The sequence below is a fragment of the Pongo abelii genome, chromosome 1 (assembly GCF_028885655.2).
Source record: "Pongo abelii isolate AG06213 chromosome 1, NHGRI_mPonAbe1-v2.0_pri, whole genome shotgun sequence".
Classification (NCBI taxonomy): Eukaryota; Metazoa; Chordata; class Mammalia; order Primates; family Hominidae; genus Pongo; species Pongo abelii.
In genome coordinates this window covers 46,761,096-46,781,055 of record NC_071985.2, presented here as the reverse complement: position 1 = coordinate 46,781,055, position 19,960 = coordinate 46,761,096, and the positions used below count along the sequence as shown (strand labels likewise).

The 19,960-nt window shown below is 45.5% G+C and overlaps 1 protein-coding gene across 4 annotated transcripts in view; it reads right to left on the bottom strand.

Annotated features, from left to right (window-relative positions):
- The window catches only part of KDM5B (lysine demethylase 5B), an 80,951-nt gene extending 61,035 nt beyond the window's left edge, over positions 1–19,916 (bottom strand). Inside the window, exon 1 of one of the 4 annotated variants that reach the window (XM_024246692.3) lies at positions 19,446–19,916. In XM_024246692.3, coding sequence (XP_024102460.1) covers positions 19,446–19,649 — 204 coding nt within the window. In that variant the 5' untranslated portion in view covers positions 19,650–19,916. Of the gene's footprint in view, positions 1–19,266; positions 19,376–19,445 lie in introns of those variants that run through there. The other 3 variants (XM_024246695.3, XM_024246702.3, XM_024246719.3) reach the window with 3 other exon arrangements.
- Positions 19,917–19,960: the final 44 nt, after the last annotated feature.

Genomic DNA, 19,960 nt, shown 5'->3' with positions numbered 1-19,960 from the left:
TCAAAAAATACTACAAGATGGTAAAATCTTTGTTGTGTCAATATCCCATCTAAAGATGACACATTTGCAATTGTATTAAAGAAAGAAGGGCCGGGCACAGTGGCTCATTATGTCTGTAAGCCCAGCACTTTGGGAGGCCAAGGCAGGTGGATCACTTGAGGTCAGGAGTTCGAGGCCAGCCTGACCAACATGGTGAAACCCCATCTCTACTGAAAATACAAAAACTAGCAGGACGCGGTGGTGGGCGCCTATAATCCCAGCTACTGGGGAGGCTGAGACACGATAATCACTTGAGCCCAGGAGACAGAGGTTGCAAAGTGAGCCGAGACAAGTGAACTGAGATGGTGCCACTGAACTCCAGCCTGGGTGACAGAGCGAGACTCCACAGGAAAGGGAAAGGGAAAGGCAAAGGGAAAAGGAAAGGAGAAAGGAAAAGGGGAAAGGAAAGGAAAGGAAAGGAGGAAAGAGAAAGGGAAGGGGAAAGGGGAAGGGAAGAGAAAGAGAAAAAGAGAAAGGGAAGGAAAGAGAAAGGGAAGGGAAGAGAAAGAGAAAAAGAGAAAGGGAAGGGAAGAGAAATGGGGGAGGTGAGGGGAAGGGAAGAGGGGAAGGGGAGGGAAGGCAGGGGAGGGGAGTAGAAGGGAAGAGGGGAAGGGGGAGGGGAGAGGGAAGGGAGAAGGGATGCGAGGGGAAGGGAGGGGGAGAGGAGGCAGAAGGTAGGGGAGGAGGAAAGGAAGGCAAGGGAGAGGGTAATGGGAAAGTTAAGGAAAGGGGAAGGGAAGGTGAGAGGGAGGGGTGGGGAAGGGGGAGGGTAATGAGAAGGTTAGGGGAAGGGAAAGGGAAAGGGAAGGGGAGAGGGAGGGGAGGGTAAGGGGGAGGGTAGGGGAAGGGAAGGGGAAGAGAAGTGAGAAGGGAAGGGGAGGGGGAGAGAAAGGGGGAAGGGAAGGGGGAAGGGTAGGGGAGGGGAAGGGGGAAGGGGGAAGGGTAGGGGAGGGGAAAGGGGAATGGAAAGGAAAGGAAAGGAATTAAGACAATTCAAGACCAGCCGGAGCACCACGGCGGGACCCTACAAAAAAAAATTTTTTTTTTAAATTAGCTAGGCATGGTAGCATGCACCTGTAGTTCCACCTACCTGGGAGGCTTAAGACAGAGAGAGAGAGAGAGCAAGAGAAGCAAGCCTGAGCAACACAGTGAGATACCATCTCTACAAAATGTTAAAACATTATCCAGACATATTGGCACGTGCCTGTAGTCCCATCTACTGCAGTGAGCTACAGTGGCGCTGCTGCATTCCAGCCTGGGAAACACAAGACCTCATCTCTAAAAAATAATAATAAGGCTGAGTGCAGTGGCTCATGCCTGTAATCCCAGCACTTTGGGAGGCCGAGGTGGGCAGATCACTTGAGATCTGGAGTTCGAGACCAGCGAGGCGGGCAGATCACCTGAGGCCGAGGGTTCGAGACCAAGCCTGACCAACATGGAGAAACCCTGTTTCTACTAAAAATACAAAAAATTAGCTGGGTGTGGTGGCACACACCTGTATTCCCAGCTACTCAGGAGGCTGAGGCAGGAGAATCTCAAACTCGGGAGGTAGAGGTTGCAGTAAGCCGAGATCACGCCACTGCACCCAAGCCTTGGCAACAAGAGTGAAACTCTGTCTCATAAATGAATGAATGAATGAATGAATGAATGAATGAAAGGTAGGCCAAATGCAGTGGCTCATGCTTGTAACCCCAGCACTTTGGGAGGCCAACCAACCGGATTGCTTGAGCCTGGAAGTTTGAGACCAGCCTGGGCAAGGCAGCAAAATCTCATCTCTACAAAACATATTTAACACAAAAATTAGGCCAGGCACCATGGCTCACGCCTGTAATCCCAGCACTTTGGGAGGCCGAGGTGGGCAGATCACTTGAGGTCTGGAGTTCGAGACCAGCGTGGTCAACATGGCAAAACCCCATCTCTACTAAAAATACAAAAATTATCTGGGTGTGGTGGCACACACCTGTGATTCCAGCTACTCGGGAGGCTGAGGCAGGAGAATTGCTTGAACCTGGGAGGCAGAGATTGCAGTGAGCCGAGATTGCGCCACTGAACTCCAGCCTGGGTGACAGAGTGAGACTGTCTCAAAGAAAAAATAAATAAATAAATAAATAAAAGAGTTGCAAGAACCTACACCCTAGGCCCCTTTTGCCCTTCCACATAGCATTAAAGGCACCATCTTGAAAGTGGAGACCAGGCCAGCACAAGACATCAAACCTGACAGCGCCTTGATCTTGAGTTCCCAGTCTCCAGTACTGCAAGAAATAAATTTCTATTATTTATAAATTACCCAGTCTCAGATATAGTTATATCAACACAAATGAACTAAGACACTGACCAAGCTTCAAGGCTAGATCTCCTACTTTAAAGAGATAAGGATGTACTAATAATACATAGGCATGCTCAATTTAGGATGGTAGATAAAAGTATGTCAAAAGATCTTAAAAGAAACTTACCCTATGATATATTTCAGACTATGCTGTGTGACTGTAGTAGCGCTGGTATTATCAAATGCTTTACTTCTTTCAAATTTATTGCCATAGTCCAAAGTAAATTTGATTTGAAAGATAACCCACTTTAGCCTAAAATATGAGGAACTTGCAGCCTGATAAAACTGGTTTTCTTTTGAATGGCTGCCTGGTATCAATGGGATATACTCTATAAAAACTGTAATTATCTACTTTTCCAGGGTTTTACAGCTGGGTCTAAAGTTGAGACTTCAGAAATATCACCATTAAGCCACCTAAGTCTGAAATACAAACAATGAACTTAACTATTTTCTCCTTAGCTTCCTAACAACACATTTCCTGGTACCTCCAACCAAATTCTCTTCCTTCCTTGAATATTGTTGTTTTGTAGGAGGATGTCATGACCCTCATTCTCATTCTACACACCTATTTCCTCCCGCAACCCTACTCTAATCCAAGTGAAGCAAAGCCTTCCCAGACAGCTCCCTCTCATCCACCTCCATATACCCCCAACCTTTAACCACTCGGTACATAACTTCTATTCCTTGCATACATCATACTTGCTAATCTTTCTCACCAGTCAATTATGAGTTTCTTTATTTATATTTTTTAAATTTATTTATTTGAGATGGAGTCTTGCTCTGTCACCCAGGCTGGAGTGCAGTGTCGTGATCTCGGCTCACTGCAACCTCTGCCTCCCAGGTTCAAGCAATTCTTCTGCCTCAGCCTCCCGAGTAGCTGGGAATACAGGTGCGTGCCACCATGCCCAGCTAATTTTTATATTTTTAGTAGAGACGGAGCTTCACCATATTGGCCATGCTGGTCTTGAACTACTGACCTCGTCTCAGCCTCCCAAAATGCTGGGATTACAGGCATGAGCCACCTAGGACTTTAACACAATGCACTTACTGACATATCAATAATAAGTACTGAATTGAGACCACAACCAACCCCAAGGACTCAATTCATTTCTTCATTCAACAGAGTTGATAAAAAGAATTGCCCAGTTTTCTGCAGTAGAACTGAGAAATTACTGATTAATTTGAAGTCAACAGGTAAGATAATTCTTATTTTTTCTTTCTTTTTTATTTTTATTTTGTTTTCTATATTTTGAGGGATTTTGGTGTTTAGATTTTTTTTTTTTTTTTTTTTTTTGAGAATTCCTCATATTAGCTGCCTAAACCTGTCATGAAATTACTGGGTCTCAAACCTAGCAGCGCTTCCGGAGGAGCTTTTTAAAATTCAAACACTTAGGCCCACCTGAGATTCTAATTCAGTTATTCTGGGATGAACCCCAGAATGACTTTGATGGGAGGCAGAGGCACATTTATATAGGGAGCCCCAAGTCCTAAATACTCTTCCAATGTGAAGCTGAGTGGTCACTGGAGTTGATGAGCCAGGAGTTTACATATAAATGAGCCAACAAACAGTATATGAAGGGGCTAAGTTCATAAATACTGATAAGTAGATAAAACACACAAATCTAAATGGTACTTTGATAACTGTTTACATGCAGCTTACTATTGTTATTAATGAATTCAAGTCTGGGTGGCCAGAAGGAAGAGAGAGAAGACCACGGTCAAAAAAAGACTGTAGGCCGGGCACAGTGGCCCACGCCTGTAATCCCAGCACTTTGGGAGGCCGAGGTGGGTGGATCACAAGGTCAGGAGTTTGAGACCAGCCTGGCCAACATGGTGAAACCCCGTCTCTACTAAAAATACAAAAAAAATTAGCCGGGCGTGGTGGCGGGTGCCTGTAATCCCAGCTGCTCTGGAGGCTGAGGCAGGAGAATCGCTTGAACCCAGGAAGCAGAGGTTGCAGTGAGCCAAGACCGTGCCATTGCACTCCAACTCCAGCCTGGGTGACACAGCGAGACTCCCTCTCAAAAAAAAAGAGACTGTAAGGGGAGATGAAAGAGAGAAGCAGGCTAATTTCTGGGATCTATGAAGGGAGCCATTATATATTAAATTAGAAGAACACTGAACTTGGGACTAAAGAGCCATGGTTTGCAACATCCAATTTGTCCTTTCAAGGCTGTGTCACCTTAGGCAAGTCACGTCTCTCAAGCTCAGTTTGTTTCCTTTTCTATAAAATGGATCTGCCTTAGCAGCAAAAACCAACAAATATGTTGCTTTTGTTTTTGTTTTGCTGAACCTACCAGGATACAAAGTATATAAGCAAAAATAATAGATTCATAATTTCCCATTAATCCTCTCATGAAATCACAATTGTATCATTACTATGGTTATATAAAAGGCAATGCAGTAGTTAAGAGCAGTAACTGAGGACCTGCACAGCCTAAGTTCAAATCTGGCTCTACCAGGATTTGGGCAAGATTCCTTCCCTCTTTGGGCCTCACTATGTAAAGAAGGGCTGATATTTTAAGCTGCCCATTTTACAGACAGGTTAACAGAATGAAGCTCTGAAAATAGTCATGACCCTCCTTAAGGTTAGGAGCTCAAGGATAACATGGAAATAATGGAACACATGCCAGAAACCCAACATTTTGATTCCTACTCTAGTATTCTTTCCACAAAATCTCTATTCTCTTGCAGTTTTCATTTCCTAGCTGGCTAATGTTACCCCTCAAAACCAAATTATCTTAGAATCCTAAATCAAATTCTAAACTTTGTTCTTGTCAAAGAAAATCTTGATGAGCAACTATATATTCTATAAATCAAAAATATATTTTAGAAATGGAAGATGGGAAAAGCCACAAGGTTGCCAGAGAAAAACAGTAGTTATAGAGGAACCCAGAAGAATGGGCTGCTACCAAGTACAATCTTTAAAAGCCCCAAACCCATACTCTACCACAAATCCCTGAAGCCAGCCTCCCACTGGAAAATTTGGTGGCTGTTCTCAATTTGTCCAAAATGCATCATATTGGATGAGAGCCTCTCTGAGACAGGGAAAAGTTTAAAGACCTGGAATTTTACAAAGTGGAGGTAATACTCAAATTTCACTGTATAAACTTCTCTTATATCCACCCCTTTCCCCACTGTCCTATAAATAAAAAGATAACAGAATACAAATCCTAAGGGATCCTACCTCCCATCTCTTCCAAGTTAAAGCCTGGCAAGGATGAGATATTACCATCTGGTTTAAATATCACCAAATGATGAGTTGGTATAACCACAGAAAATTGGGAGGATCCTGCCTTAAAGACCTTGTAATTATGTGGGCTTGATAGGGATTTGTTCTTTGTTTCTGGGGTTATGTGATTAGAGTAGTATTAAAATGTTTCAGTATCTGTAGCCTGTAGTATGATGCCCCATAAGAATATGTGCTTAATGAAAAGTTCCAATCAAGTGCTTGAAACACACTAAGTTTAGGCTTTAGTTCTCTGAACATTACAATTTGGTCAAGCCAGTGAGATGGCAAAAATTAACTCAAAAATGCACAAAAATCTGCCTAAGGGCACATAAAGTACACAGCTGGGAAAAGAAATCTTAGCCTAGCTATCTACTCCTAACAAAAATACCTAAGCATTTGACAATTTTAAATGGTACATATACCATTGGGGAGTGTCTTAATACATTTAGAAAGCAGTATTAAGTGACTGATTCAAGACCAAAAAATCCACATTAAAGTCACAATAGAAAGAAATGTAGTATATGGTAGTCCCCATCCTTATGTGGAGGGATACATTCCAAGACCCCCAGCGGATGCCTGAAACCATGGATAGCAAGTACTAAACCCTATATATACTATGTTTTTTCCTATACATACGTACCTATGATAAAATTTAACTTATAAATTAGGCACAGTAAGAGATTAACAATAACAATTAAACAATACACTGTAATAAAAGTTACATGGGGCCGGGTGCGGTGGCTCACACCTGTAATCCCAGAACTTTGGAAGGCTGAGGTGGGCAGATCACTTGAGGTCAGGAGTTCGAGACCAGCCTGGCCAACATGGTAAAACCCCCATCTCTACTAAAAATACAAAAATTAGCTGGGCGTGGTAGCAGGTGCCTGTAGTCTCAGCTACTCAAGAGGCTGAGGCAAGAGAATCGTTTGAGCCCAGGAGGCGGAGGTTGCAGTGAGCTGAGATCACACTACTGCACTCCAGCCTGGGGGACAGAGTGAGACTCTGTCTCCAAAAAATAAATAATAAAAAAAAAATAATAAAATTACATGAATGTAGTCTTTCTCTCAAAATGTCTTATTGTACTGTCCTCACCTATTTTTGGACAGCAGTTGACAAATTCTATCCATGGTTTTCCTTTCTGCAGATAAGAGGAGACTACTAGAGGCTGGGCGCAGTGGCTCACACCTGCAATCTCAGCACTTTGGGAGGCTGAGGCAGACAGATCATCTGAGGTCAGGAGTTTGAGACCAGCCTGGCTAACACAGTGAAACCCCATCTCTATTAAAAATACAAAAATTAGTTGAGCGTGGCGGCACGTCGCTGTGATCCCACCTACTCAGGAGGCTGAGGCAGGAGAACCGCTTGAACCCAGAGGCAGAGGTTGCAGTGAGCTGAGATCGTACCATTGCACTCGAACCTAGGCAACAGAACAAGACTCCATCTCAAAAAAAAAAAAAAAGAGGGGACTACTCTCTACATGGGTTTACCTAAGAGGCAATGTTATGAGGTCCAATAACAGAAGATATATTTGAATAAAAAACTGGGAAATTTAAGTTTATATGACTACATAGGGGTCCTAATTAGCTTTTTTTTTTTTTTTTTTAAATAAGATTGTCTAATTGTTGGTAAATAATAAAATATAGGGAGTAAAATACAGGGAGTCAGTCTTGGTGCAAGGTGAGGCCACAGAGCTGGAATGGGCCTGACCAGCCTTGCACTGTACAAGCACCAATCTAAAGCTAGGACTGAAGCTGCAAGATGACGGACAGGACTCTGGGGGCATTAGCTCCCTCCAACAAATGGTGGTCTCAGGTTTCAAGGGCTGTGGTCACCTCCTTCCTCATGACACCCCTGGACATGGTGGAAGGTCCATTTGCAGTCTCAGTGCCCACTGGTGGCCAGTGAGCTGACACCTTCCTCCAGACTTCAGAGCCTCTCTTATGCCAAGCTGCCCTCCTCTTTCCAATCCCGTACTACAATGGTGTCCTGGAGCCTCTGTACCTATGACCAAATTGTCCCCGCTGTGCCACCTGGTTTTAAGACCCTACCAGCTTCACTGGCACCATGGATGCCTCTGTGAAGATTTTGAGGCACAAGGGCACCAGGACCCTGTGGAGTGGCCTCCCAGCCACCCTGGTGATGACTGTGCCAGCTACCACCAACTACTTCACTGCCTACAACCAACTCAAGGCCTGCCTGTGTGGCTGAGCCCTTACCTCTACATAACCTTGGTAGCTGGTGTGCTGGCCCACCCTGGCACTATCACTGCAATCATCAGTGCCCTGGAGCTTATGCAGACAAAGCTGCAGGTTCAGCATATGTTATACTATGTGCTGGTACCTGTGTTTGAGCTCCGGTGGCTTAGAGTGGTTGGTGCTCACTGTGGCTGTGCCGGGGCCCTACTCTCCTTTGAGATGTGCCCTTCTCAGCCCTGTACTGGTTCAACTACGAGTTAGTGAAGAGCTGGCTGAATGGGCTCAGACCAAAGGACCTCCATGGTCCCATGACAACCATGGGAGTCAGCTTTGCAGCTGGCAGCATCACCATGATGCTGGCTACAGTGCTGACCCTAACCTTTGTCGTGATGAAGACTCAACACCAGGCCACACTCGGAGTGATGGAAGCTGTGGAAATGACATCCCTGGATGTGGACTCTACCTGGTTGCTCAGAGGTGGATCTGTGCCAAGTCGGGCATCAGAGAGCTCTTTGCAGGCTTCCTCCCTTGGATCATCAAGTCTATCCCCTCCTATGCTATCACGATCACCACTTATGAGTTCAGCAAAAGTCTCTTAAAAGGAGACTCAATCAGGACCAGCATCTGGGCCATTCAAAGGGGCAAAGAGGCAAGGACCCCCATCTCTCCAACAGATGGGGAAAGAGGGGAGGAGGGACTGAACCAAGTGCCTTTTCCTCAGCCCTAAGGGGAGGATCCTTGTTTCCATTTCCGCTGGGCAACAGCCCCAGGGGTTCAGGGGTAGGCTGCCCCTCTGGGCAGCCCAGGCCTTCCTCAGACACAACTTCTTCCTGCTGCTTCCATCCTGGGGATCACCAATTTCCCACCCTCCAAGTTCAAGACCAAATCTGCTATCTGCCCCTCCCCTATGTTTCCCTCTGTGCTTGCTGTAGCTGGGCCTGCCCCAAGGAGTCAAGAAATCCTGGGACCTGGTCTAGTCTCCCTGCTCCTTTGTTAATTCCTTAAGTCTAAATATAATTAACCTCAATAAATAAATAAATAAAAATAAAATATGACGGTGGCTCTTGTCCTAAAATATTTTCTTAAAAGATCTAGGTAAACATTTTTCCTGCCACTTCTACTTTTCTCCCCACTTTACAAGTAGGATAATTGCAAAATTACTAGACTTCAACTATTGACCCCTCCTGTCAGACATGAATTGAGATTATTTAAATTATGTTAGTAAGTACAATATCCTTCTATTTGCAGGGCTTCCACAACGTCACAGTCATCCCATATTGGGGGAAATTTAAATCACTGTAAACCCTTCTTAATACAAATCTCACCAAACTGAACTCCTGCCTATATACACGCACTACATAAGACACACAAATGCATCTGCAAATTTTCTGAAACAATTTTTAACAGCTCTACCTTTTAAAAAATGTTAATCTCACTAATCTGTTTAGGGACAGGCCGGGCGTGGTGGCTTGTGCCTGTAATCCCAGCACTTTGGGAGGCCTAGGCGGGCGGACTGCTTGAGCTCAGGAGTTCAAGACCAGCCTAGGCAACATGGTGAACCCCATCTCTATTAAAATAAATACAAAAACTAGCTGGGCATGATGGTATGCACCTGTAGTCCCAGTCCCAGCTACTTGGGAGGCTGAGGTGGAAGGATGGCTTGAGCCCAGGAGGCAGAGGTTGCAGTGAGCCAAGATCACATCATGCTGCACTCCAGCCTGGCAACATAGTGAGACCCTGTCTCAAAAAAAATAAATAAAGATTCAGGGACAGAAAAGCTTCGTCTAAACCAATAGAAGGATTATAGTCTATATATTCTAGGGTTTTTTTGTTTGATTGGTTTTTGTCTTTTTTTTGTACAGATAGGGTCTGCTATGGTGCCCAGGCTGGTTTCAAATTCCTATGCTCAAGCAATCCTCCCACCTGCGCCTCCCCAAGTGCTGGAATTATGGGTGTGAGCCACTATGCTGGCTATACTCTCTTTTGATGATGGGTTTTTGCCTTTTTTTGGGGTGGGGGGTGCGGTTTGCCTTTTCAAGTTTCACTTTTACAACATCCCTTCATGGCCAGCCTGGCTAACATAGTGAGACACCATCTCTACAAAAAAATTTGAAAAATTACCCAGGCATGGTGGTGTGTGCCTGTAATCTCAACTAAACGGGGGGCTGAGGTGGGATCACTTGAGCCCAGGAGTTCGAGGCTGCAGGGATCTGTGATTGTGCCACTGCATTACAGTTTGGGCAACAAAACAAGAAAAAAAGAAAACAATCCCTTCACAGCTAGGTGCAGTGGCTCACGCCTGTAGTTCCAGCACTGTGGGAAGCTGAGGTGGGAGGATGGCTTAAGGCCAGGAGTTCGAACCAGCCTGCAACACAGCAAGACCCTGTCCCTAAAAAAATAATAATTCTGGGTGTGGTGGCATGTATACCTGTGGTCCCAGCTATTCAGGAGGCCGAGCTGAGAGGATGGCTTCAGCTCATGAGGTCGAGGCTGCAATGAACTATGATTGCACCACTGCACTCCAGCCTGGGCAACAGAGCAAGACTCTGTCCCCAGGGGACAAGGGGAAATCCCTTCACTATATGGGAAAATGAGGGATGTGTACTTGGCACTAACCCTTGTCTCACTAAATCTGTCCCCAGACTCTTCTTAGCAATGAGCAAATAAAGCTTTGGGATTTAAGCTCCTTGCAATCCATCAATTAATCAGTCTGGACAGTAGCCCTAGGTCAGTGTCAGATCCCCTTAGAGCAGATGACAAGCATATGTTGCAGAAGAATGACTTTGTCCAAGGTCATGATGTAACTAGATTGAAAACTCTACCCACCTATTTTTTAAAATCTAGAAAATACCCCTCCTGTCCTCTTTTACATAATAGAGGAACTGGCTTTTGAAAAGTAATTTTAAGCCGGGCGCGGTGGCTCACGCCTGTAGTCCCAGCACTTTGGGAGGCCGAGGTGGGCGGGTCACCTGTGGTCAGGAGTTCGAGACCAGCCTGACCAACATGGAGAAACCCCATCTCTACTAAAAATACAAAATCAGCCGGGCGTGGTGGCAGGTGCCTGTAATCCCAGCTACCAGGAAGGCTGAGGCAGGAATTACTTGAACCTGGGAGGCGGAGGTTGCGGTGAGCCGAGATCACGCCACTGCATGCACTCCAGCCTGAGCGACAAGCGTGAAACTCCGTCCCAAAAAAAAAGTAATTTTTAAAAAAGAAAAACACGTGATAAATAAAAATATACATACACACAGTCCCCTTGATAAACCTCATTTTTATCCCTGCAAAATAATAGTTAAATTTCACAGCATTTTACAAGAGATTACCATGTGAAATGAAATCAACAAGTTCTAAAAGGTCATTATGTGACCTTCTGCCTGGTGGCATCTCCTATCTCAGAAATGAAGTTATTATTTCAGGGAAGCAGGGAGAAGTCTTTAGATTTTAAGGGACATTAATAGAAAATATTTCCCGATGACCTAATTTTTAAATTGAACCTAACAATCTAACAAGTAATTCATCAGACTCTTCAAATTCTCATTTCCCTAAAACTTCTTTTCCAGAAAGGGACTTTTGTTTTGTTTTTGTTTTTTGAGACGGAGTCTTGCTCTGTCACCAGGCTGGAGTGCAGTGGTGCAATATCGGCTCACTGCAACCTCCACCTCCCGGGTTCAAGTGATTCTCCTGCTTCAGCCTCCCAAGTAGCTTGGGACTACAGGTGCGCACCACCACGCCCAGCTAATTTTTGTACTTTTAGTAAAGACAGGGTTTCACCATGTTGGCCAGGATGGTCTCAATCTCTTGACCTCATGATCCACCTGCCTCGGCCTCCCAAAGTGCTGAGATTACAGGCGTGAGCCACTGCACCCAGCCATTTTGTTTTGTTTGTTTTTGAAACAAAGTCTTGCTCTGTTGCCCAAGCTGGAGTGCAGTGGCGTGATCAGGGCTCATCGCAACCTGGAACTTCTGAGCTCAAGCCATCCTCCCACCTTGGCCTCCCAAGTAGCTGGGACTATAGGTGCATGGCACCATTCCCAGCTAATTTTTTGTCTTTTGTAGAGATAGGGTCTCACTATGTTTCCCATGCTGATCTCAAACTCCTGACCTCAAGCGATCCTCCTGCCTGGAGCCTCCCAAAGTGCTGGAATTACAGGTGAGAGCCACCATGCCTGGATAGAACATCATTCTGTTTCTTGGTTACTACTGATGTCAGCTCTGTTTCGTCAGGCTAAATAACCACTCTGACCAGAAGCCCCTTCCTAAGAAAAGAAAGTTCAGATAAAGTCTGGCCAATACAAAAATGAACAGATAAAGAATGAAGTGATGTTAGCAGAGACTACCCTCCACCCACCAACTGACTCCAACACCTCCATGTGCCAACAGACCTGCAGCCGGTCAAGTTACTTGACATGTCCCAACAAATGTGTAACAAAGCAACAAAGCCATTGACTAAAACTGAGAAATACTATCCCCAACCTAATTGGGCAAAATGACCATCACTGACTGAAGCCTAGAAAGCTCACCTCATAATTGCCCAAATGTCACTTATAACCTGAATAGGACAAAAGCTAAGCTAAGCTGTTCTTTACAAATGAAGATCCCTAGTTTTCTCTCAACTCCAATGCTGCTACTCCACTTTCTGCTCTTCTACCCAGGAAAATAGCTAAAGTAACTATTCTTTACACTTTTGTGTATGCTTGACATTTTTCGTAATAAAATTTTTTAATTTACTCCCTGAAGTGATGGGTCTGGCAGAACAAAATGATTAGTTTTTATATCTGAAAGAAAGCTTAAATGCTTAAAAAAAAAAAGCAGCAGCAGCACATATGGGATGACTCTAAGGCCATGTGTAAAGATATATGCTGATGGTGCTTTAAGAAGGATGGTCTACAGTTAAAGGTCTGAGTGTCTTAAATCATGGTGGGGGGTAGAGGACTTAAAAGAATGCATTCAGTCAAATTCTGCATCTTTGTTCCAAACATCCTACAATTATGGAACTGAAATGCCTCACTGTTCTAGAGACATCTTTTCTTCATTAATCTGGTTCATAAACTTGGTTGTAAAAAGCAAATTCAACGAATTCATCTAATAATGACAGAAAAATAAACATTTCTGGAGGAATTTGTGGAAGTGTACAATTTAATTTTTCATTTAATTTTTATTTACAATTTTATTTAAAATTAAATTTTCATTTAATTTTCATATTAATTTTTCCTCTTTAATTCCATGCAAGGACATAGCAGTTAATAAATACTTAAGAAATACTTCTCAATTGCATACCATTCTTATGTCTAAAACAAGTCTCTCACAATCTGGATTTTATAAATCCAGTTATTAGTATCTCAAACTTTAAATAATCAAAAGTCAATGGCAGCAGCCCAAGAATATGGCTTTCCCAAGGTATCAACTAACCCACCCACTCACCCCAAAGAGACTCGTTGGTATGCCCTCTGGTGAGTCCCCTTCAAGAGACCCAAACTGAAATTTGACAATGCGTAGCCCTCCAGTTCCCAACCTTCATTCCATCTTTTTTTTTTTTTTTTGAGTCTGCCAATGATCTGTACTATAACACGTATATCAGAAAATACCTAATTCTCTTAGAGAAAAAAAAACTGCACAACAATCTCAACACTGAGAGGACTGTCCAAGGATGAAAGCAAGGTACTCCTAGGTTAGTAGTTTTTCAAACCTATAGATGGCATTTGGAAAGAAGTACACGCATAGGCTTCAAAAAACCCTGAACACCAGAAACCTAATTAGCACTTTCATTTTAGGGGCACGGGCTTTCCCTTATCCTTTTCTACAGCCAACCTTAATGGGGTCCAATTAAGGCAACAATGAAAGGTTACAAAAGTCTACAAAAAGGTCCCATTACAGCACTTAAACAGGGTTCGATTTTTTAAATCGAATAGTTTACACTATTTTTTTTGTTGTTGTTGTTGCTGTGTTTGTTTTCTTTTTTGAGCCTGTCGCCCAGGCTAGAGTGCAATGGAGTGATCTCGGCTCACTGCAACCTCTGCCTCCTGGGTTCAAGTGATTCTCCTGCCTCAGCCTCCCGAGTAGCTGGGATTTCAGGCGCCCGCCACCATGCCCAGCTAATTTTTGTATTTTTAGTAGAGACAGGGTTTCGCTATGTTGGCCAGGCTGGTTTTGAACTCCTTACCTCAAGCGATCCGCCCACCTAGGCCTCTCAAAAGTGCTGGGATTACAGGCACGAGCCACTACGCCCAGCCCTGTATTTTTTTGCCCAAGAGAAAATTCCCCCACTGGCAGATTTCTACCCACTTATAAATGTAAACCAATAAACACATTTTTCACTGATCTATCAACCTGAAATACTCTAATACTCTAAGTCTAGGCCAACAGGTCATAAAGAAAATTACCCTAGAAACAGAGAAAGAATAAAATTAAGGGTTAATAATTTTCTCTTAATTTTTCTTATCAGTGTCTCAACAAAATAATTCAGGCCAGGTGCACTGGCCCATGCCTGTAATCCCAGCACTTTGGGAGGCCAAAGTGGGAGAACTGCTTGAAGCCAGGAGTTCAAGACCAGCCTGGGCAACATACTGAGAAACTGCATCCCTACAATTTATTAGAGGCTGAGGAGGGAGAAGCACTTGAGCCCAAGAAGTGGAAGCTGCAGTGAGCCTTGATTGCAACACTGCATGCCAGCCTGGGTGACAGAGTGAGATTTAAAAAAAAAAAGGAAATTTCAGGCCCTGGCTTTTAATAGAGAATGCTTATTAACGCTTTTCAAAGATAATTCTCTACTCATTTCGCTCTTTTAAAAGTTTAGATTGCATGTTTAAAACCATACCCTATAACCATAGGAAGGGAAGGAAATTTTTCCAGTGGGGGTGGGGACTCAAATCTTTAGCTGACTCATATTTGCAATATCATTCACATTACATTCTTAAAGTCTACAAGTTTTGTTTATTAGTTCACTAAGAATTACAACTGGGTAGATATGTTTGTGGCTACTAATGTGCCCAATTTACCACTGGCAAAGTCAAATTTAGCTAAACACCCATTCAATAACTACAACAAATGAAGTTTGTTTTTGCTTTAAGGCAGACATTTGTGGCCTGGGTGCGGTGGCTCACGCCTGTAATGCCAGCACTTTGGGAGGCCAAGGTGGGTGGATCACCTGAGGTCAGGAGTTCAAGATCAGCCTAACCAACATGGTGAAACCCCGTCTCTACTAAAAATACAAAGCTAGCCGGGCGTGGTGGTGCATGCCCACCCAGCTACTCAGGAGGCTGAGGCAGGAGAATCACTTGAACCCGGGAGGCGGATGTTGCAGTGAGCAACATGACGTTGCGCCATGGCACTCCAGCCTGGGCGACAACAGCAAAACTCCTTCTCAAAAAAAAAAAAAGTAGACCATTTGTGGCCTGGAACTGTAGGACTTAATCCAACCTCCTACCAGGTTTTTCTCCTGGGCATTATATTCCTAAATTTGTCTTAAAAAGTAGTTAGGGGTCAGGGGAGGGGGGAGGGGGGAGGGAAAGCATTAGGAGATATACTTAATGTAAATGATGAGTTACTGGGTGCAGCACACCAACATGGCACATGTATACATATGTAACAAACCTGCATGTTGTACACATGTACCCTAGAACTTAAAGTATAATAAAAAAAAAGAAAGAAAAAAAAAGTAGTTACAAGTGAGTTCAGGGTTTCTTTTGAGGGAGATGAAAATGTTCTACAATTGATTGTGGTGATGGTTGTACAACTCTGAAAATATCAAAAACCTCTGAATTGCACATCATAAATTGGTGAATTGTATGGTATATTTCAATAAAAGGGTTTTTTTTAAGTAGTTATAAGTTCTTCCTTTGCTCAAGGATGTTTCTACTGATAAGCCTCTTCTCTAAACGTTAAAGGCTTAAAGTGGCCAAAGATACCACAAGTAGGGAAAGATTTCATGACACCAAAGAAATAGGGAAAACAGAGAGAGGGTTAGGCCTAAGTCAATCAAACCCCAAATTAGGGAGAATGATACACTGGAAAGGGAGTAAATGAGCTCCATATCATTAACACTTCTACCATACAAAGAAGTGTGTAAGTTCCTCCCTCTTCTCTAGGAGTGGAACCAATAGGCTCACTCAAAGATGGTGACTGTATTAAAACATTTAAGGGCAGTTTTACACTTGGCTATAAAGATGAAGGAATCAAACTAGTAACCACAAGAAGTTAAAGCTGAAAAATTTTTGTCTCTTGTGCCCTCTGGAGTTTGATTTAAACCTTCTCCTGGCACAAAGAAGAAATCTGTGGAATCTAGGCCGGGCGCGGTGGCTCACGCCTGTAATCCCAGCACTTTGGGAGGCTGAAGCGGGTGGATCACCTGGGGTCGGGAGGCAGAGGCTGTGATGAGCCACTGCACTCCAGGACTGGGCAACAAGAGCAAAACTCCGTCTCAAAAAAAAAAGAAATTTGTGGAATCTATCTATGTCCAAATGTGAGACATTTGAAAGCAAGAAAATAAGTTACTAAAGCCATAAATACATTCCTATCAAAATCTGGGAGACAAAAAAGTATTTACTGAGCAGCCAACTATTTTTCTGCCTAATAGTTACACCCTTAAAATTATTCATCTCCAAATACCACAAAGTGATATGGAAAAATATCATTTGTCCTTAAACAGACATCTAAGTACAGTATCAAGGAGGAAATTACAAATTTGCATTTTAAAGGTGACAAAACCAGAAGCCAAATGAATTGTAAATTTAAGAAGGTTTTGGCCCAGAAAACAAGCCTGGTTATCCTACATAGTTGATATAATTTGAAACTAAGGTTTGTATTAAACTTCAAACTCAGAATTGAAGTATAGTCTTCTTGACTTAATTACGTTTTCTCACATTTATCTTACTATATTTTCAAATTTCTGAGAACCCCTAAGCTGCCATATACAAAATAATGTAAGCACTCTAAGTTTTCAGAAGCCAAGCAGTTTGGGAGTCTCACTGAGAAAGCAGCTATAAACTGAAGCTATATTAAGTACCATTGGTAAAGATACAAAGGTAAGAACAAAAGGAGACAGAAATGTTTTATACTTCTCCTTACCTTCTAACAAGTAAAATACCAATAGTCCCAATTCCCCTTCTAATATAACCATTTGTGTTCCAAAAACTCGGTGAACAAAAATCATCCAGAAATACAGACATTATATATATCACCATGGAAAATATTTCACACTTCTTGAAGGGTTTTTTTGTTGCTATGTATCAACTATATGAAACCACTTGTTCACAGTTAGCTTTCCTAAAAACAAAACAGTTTCTAAAACAAAGACTGTTTACATCTCTTAAGAAGCCTTTGTTCCAACAAGACCCCTCTTCAAGAGCTACAACTTCTGGAAAGATTTCCCTTTTTGTGGTTATATCAACAACAAATACTCTCAAACTCTTTCCATTTGGCAAAGGAGTTTGTTAAACAAAGGAGGAAGCAAGTCCCCTCCACACAAAGGAGGTCTCCAAAACAGAGTACTGGTTGTATTTGTAGATTATTGGTGCCTCTTTAACCCCTTTCCTCAGGCTGTACTATGTAGCACTCTCAATACAAAATGGTGGCCATCATGTCTGTCTGACATTCAGAGTGAGAAAAAGGCAATTCGATCACACATTTTGCAAAGATTGCCATTAATATTTTAGCCAAGATGAGGAAATGGGTAGCCAAGCCTAACCAGAGCAACACTATCCTTTCAGGAAAAGGGCCCTCTAAAAGGCAAAGGACAAGAAAACAAGATAAAGGATTTACCCCAGCCCTGGTATACCACAATACCAACATGGAGGACACCTCCCAGGAACCTGACTCCCCACATTTTGGTTACTAAGAACTTAGTCAAGTTACCCAATTTCTGAATAAAATCCCATTATGCAAATGTGCAATATTCATATTCACCCGTCCTAGCATGTGACATAAAGCTACATTACTACAGTGTGAAACATGACCTATTATTCAAGAATTAAAACCTTGGCTCTAACCAGCCTTGTTATAACTTCTGCAGGCCTCTTTGCACTAAGAGAAACGTACTTCCCTTAAGCAGCAAGAATCAACCTTGCCCACTTCGCTGTAAGAAATGGATCTATTTTCAAACATTTCCCTCATATTCGCTGGCCAGTTATTTTCTGAAGCATATATTTCATCTCCATTTTCAAACTTGCTTAAGAAAAACTAAAGTAGGTGTCCATGTTTTAATTTGGGGCAGGGAAGGGTTAAGAAGCCTTATTTTCAGGGATCTCCCTGAAAACAGCTTTCCAAAACATAACGATTACAAACAGAATCCCTACAACTCAAAATGTCATTACAAAAAGCAAGCTGAAGGGAGAAAGGGGTGGGAAGGGGTCTTCCTCCACTTAGGAGTTGGGGTGGGGGAAGAGAGTGGGAGAAGATTCTTAAACAGTAGGAAAGGCAGTTAAACCCCATTCCCAACGGTCCCAGCCCGTCCAACCGCCGCTTAGGCCAACTCGGACTCAGACCCTCCCGAAAGGTGGGCAAAAAAACAGGGGTGTAGGAGCGCACCCAGTTCCGGCCACGGGGGAAGGAGTTGGCCGGGCTCTCCTCAGCGAACGTTGGAGCCGTTACGGATGGTTTCAACAACACCCACCCCTCACTCACTGCCCCCAGGCCCGAGGCGCTGTAGACAGGGCTGGAAGGGCTGCAAGGGCTGCGGTGGGTGACTGCCTTTCAGCGCCCGGAGGCTGAGGGCCGGGGGAAACGAGCACGAAATCTTCGGAGGTCTCTCCGTCTGACATTCCCCTACAAACACGGCCTCGCCCGGACCCCATCCCCACCAGCACAGCCCAGGCCTCCCCGGGGAGCCGAGCGGCTGAGCCAGAAGAAGCCGGGAGTGTGCGCGTTCCGGAGCGCGGGCGGGCATCGGGGCCCACCGCCGCCCGTCCTGCCCCTGGCGCCCCGAAAGTGTCCCCCAGACACTAACGCCCCCCACAACACATCCGCTCCGGGGCTGGACCCGCGGCTCCTCCCCGCCCCCAGCCAGCGCTGGCCGCCCCCTTCTTGACCCCGGCCCGGGGGACACCTGGAGGCCCGGGGACCAGGCGGTGGAGGGGTGCCCTGGTCTGGAGGGTGGGGCGCCCAGGTGAGGGCCGCTCCGGGCCGACGCCGCCACCACACAAAGGACCAGGGGCTCCCGCCGCCATATTGAAAACTTTCCTCCTCGCACGACAACTCGCAAGTCCCCCACCCCCACCCCACCCCATCACACACCCCCGCACCCCGGGAGCGGAGGCGAGGACCAGCCTGCCGAGCCTCGCCGGGCCCACAGTCCTCCCTCCAGCCCGCGCCTCCGCCGGGCTCCGTGAGGAAACTCCCCCGCGACCACCCCCGGCTCCTGCCATCACTCCATCCGGAACCGAACCCGAACCTCCGGACCCGGCCGCTCGAGCCCCGCGGCGACCCGGCCCTCCCATGGCACCGCCGAAGCCCCCGGTTCTCCCACGCTCCTCATCTCCCACCCTGGAGAAGCCCCCGTCTTCCTCCCCCGGCCTCAACTCCGACCTTCTAGGCAGCCCCAAACTTGAGGCCGGCGGGGCGACCGGCTCCCCGCCCCCCGCGCCTCGGGCCTCCCCGGACCCGCGCGTCCCCGCTCCCTCCCCCAGCCACGAGCTGGATCCAGGGTGCTGGCGTGACTCACCGGCGGCGGCCGCACCTTACAGATCCCAGTCTGCTCGGCTATGGGCCGGATCTTGTGGATGAAAGCGAAGGGGTCCGCGAACTCTTCCCAGCTGGGCTCGAAGACCGGGCACTCGGGGGGAGGCAGGAACTCGCCCAGCGGGCCCGGGCCCCCGAGGGGCAGCGCCGGGCGCGGGCCTGGGTGCAGCCCGGTGGCCGCCTCCATCACCGCAGGCTGGGCAAGGGCGAAGCGAGGATGGGCTCCGGGACCGAGGCTGCGAGCTTCGCTCGGTCCGAGACCCGTGCAGACACAGCTCGGGCAACAGCAAGTCCGAGTTGTACGGGCAACGGCAGCACCTTGGGCTTTTTCAGCCTCCGACGACGACGTCTAGCCGCAAGCCCACGCCGTGCGCCTCCGCCGCCACGGCGAGGAAAAAGAGTCCCACCCCACCCCCACCCACCCACCCTCCGCGCACGGCTCCCCGCCCCGCCCCCGAATCGGGCGGGGCCGCGCCTTCCGCTGTGGATGGAGTTTAT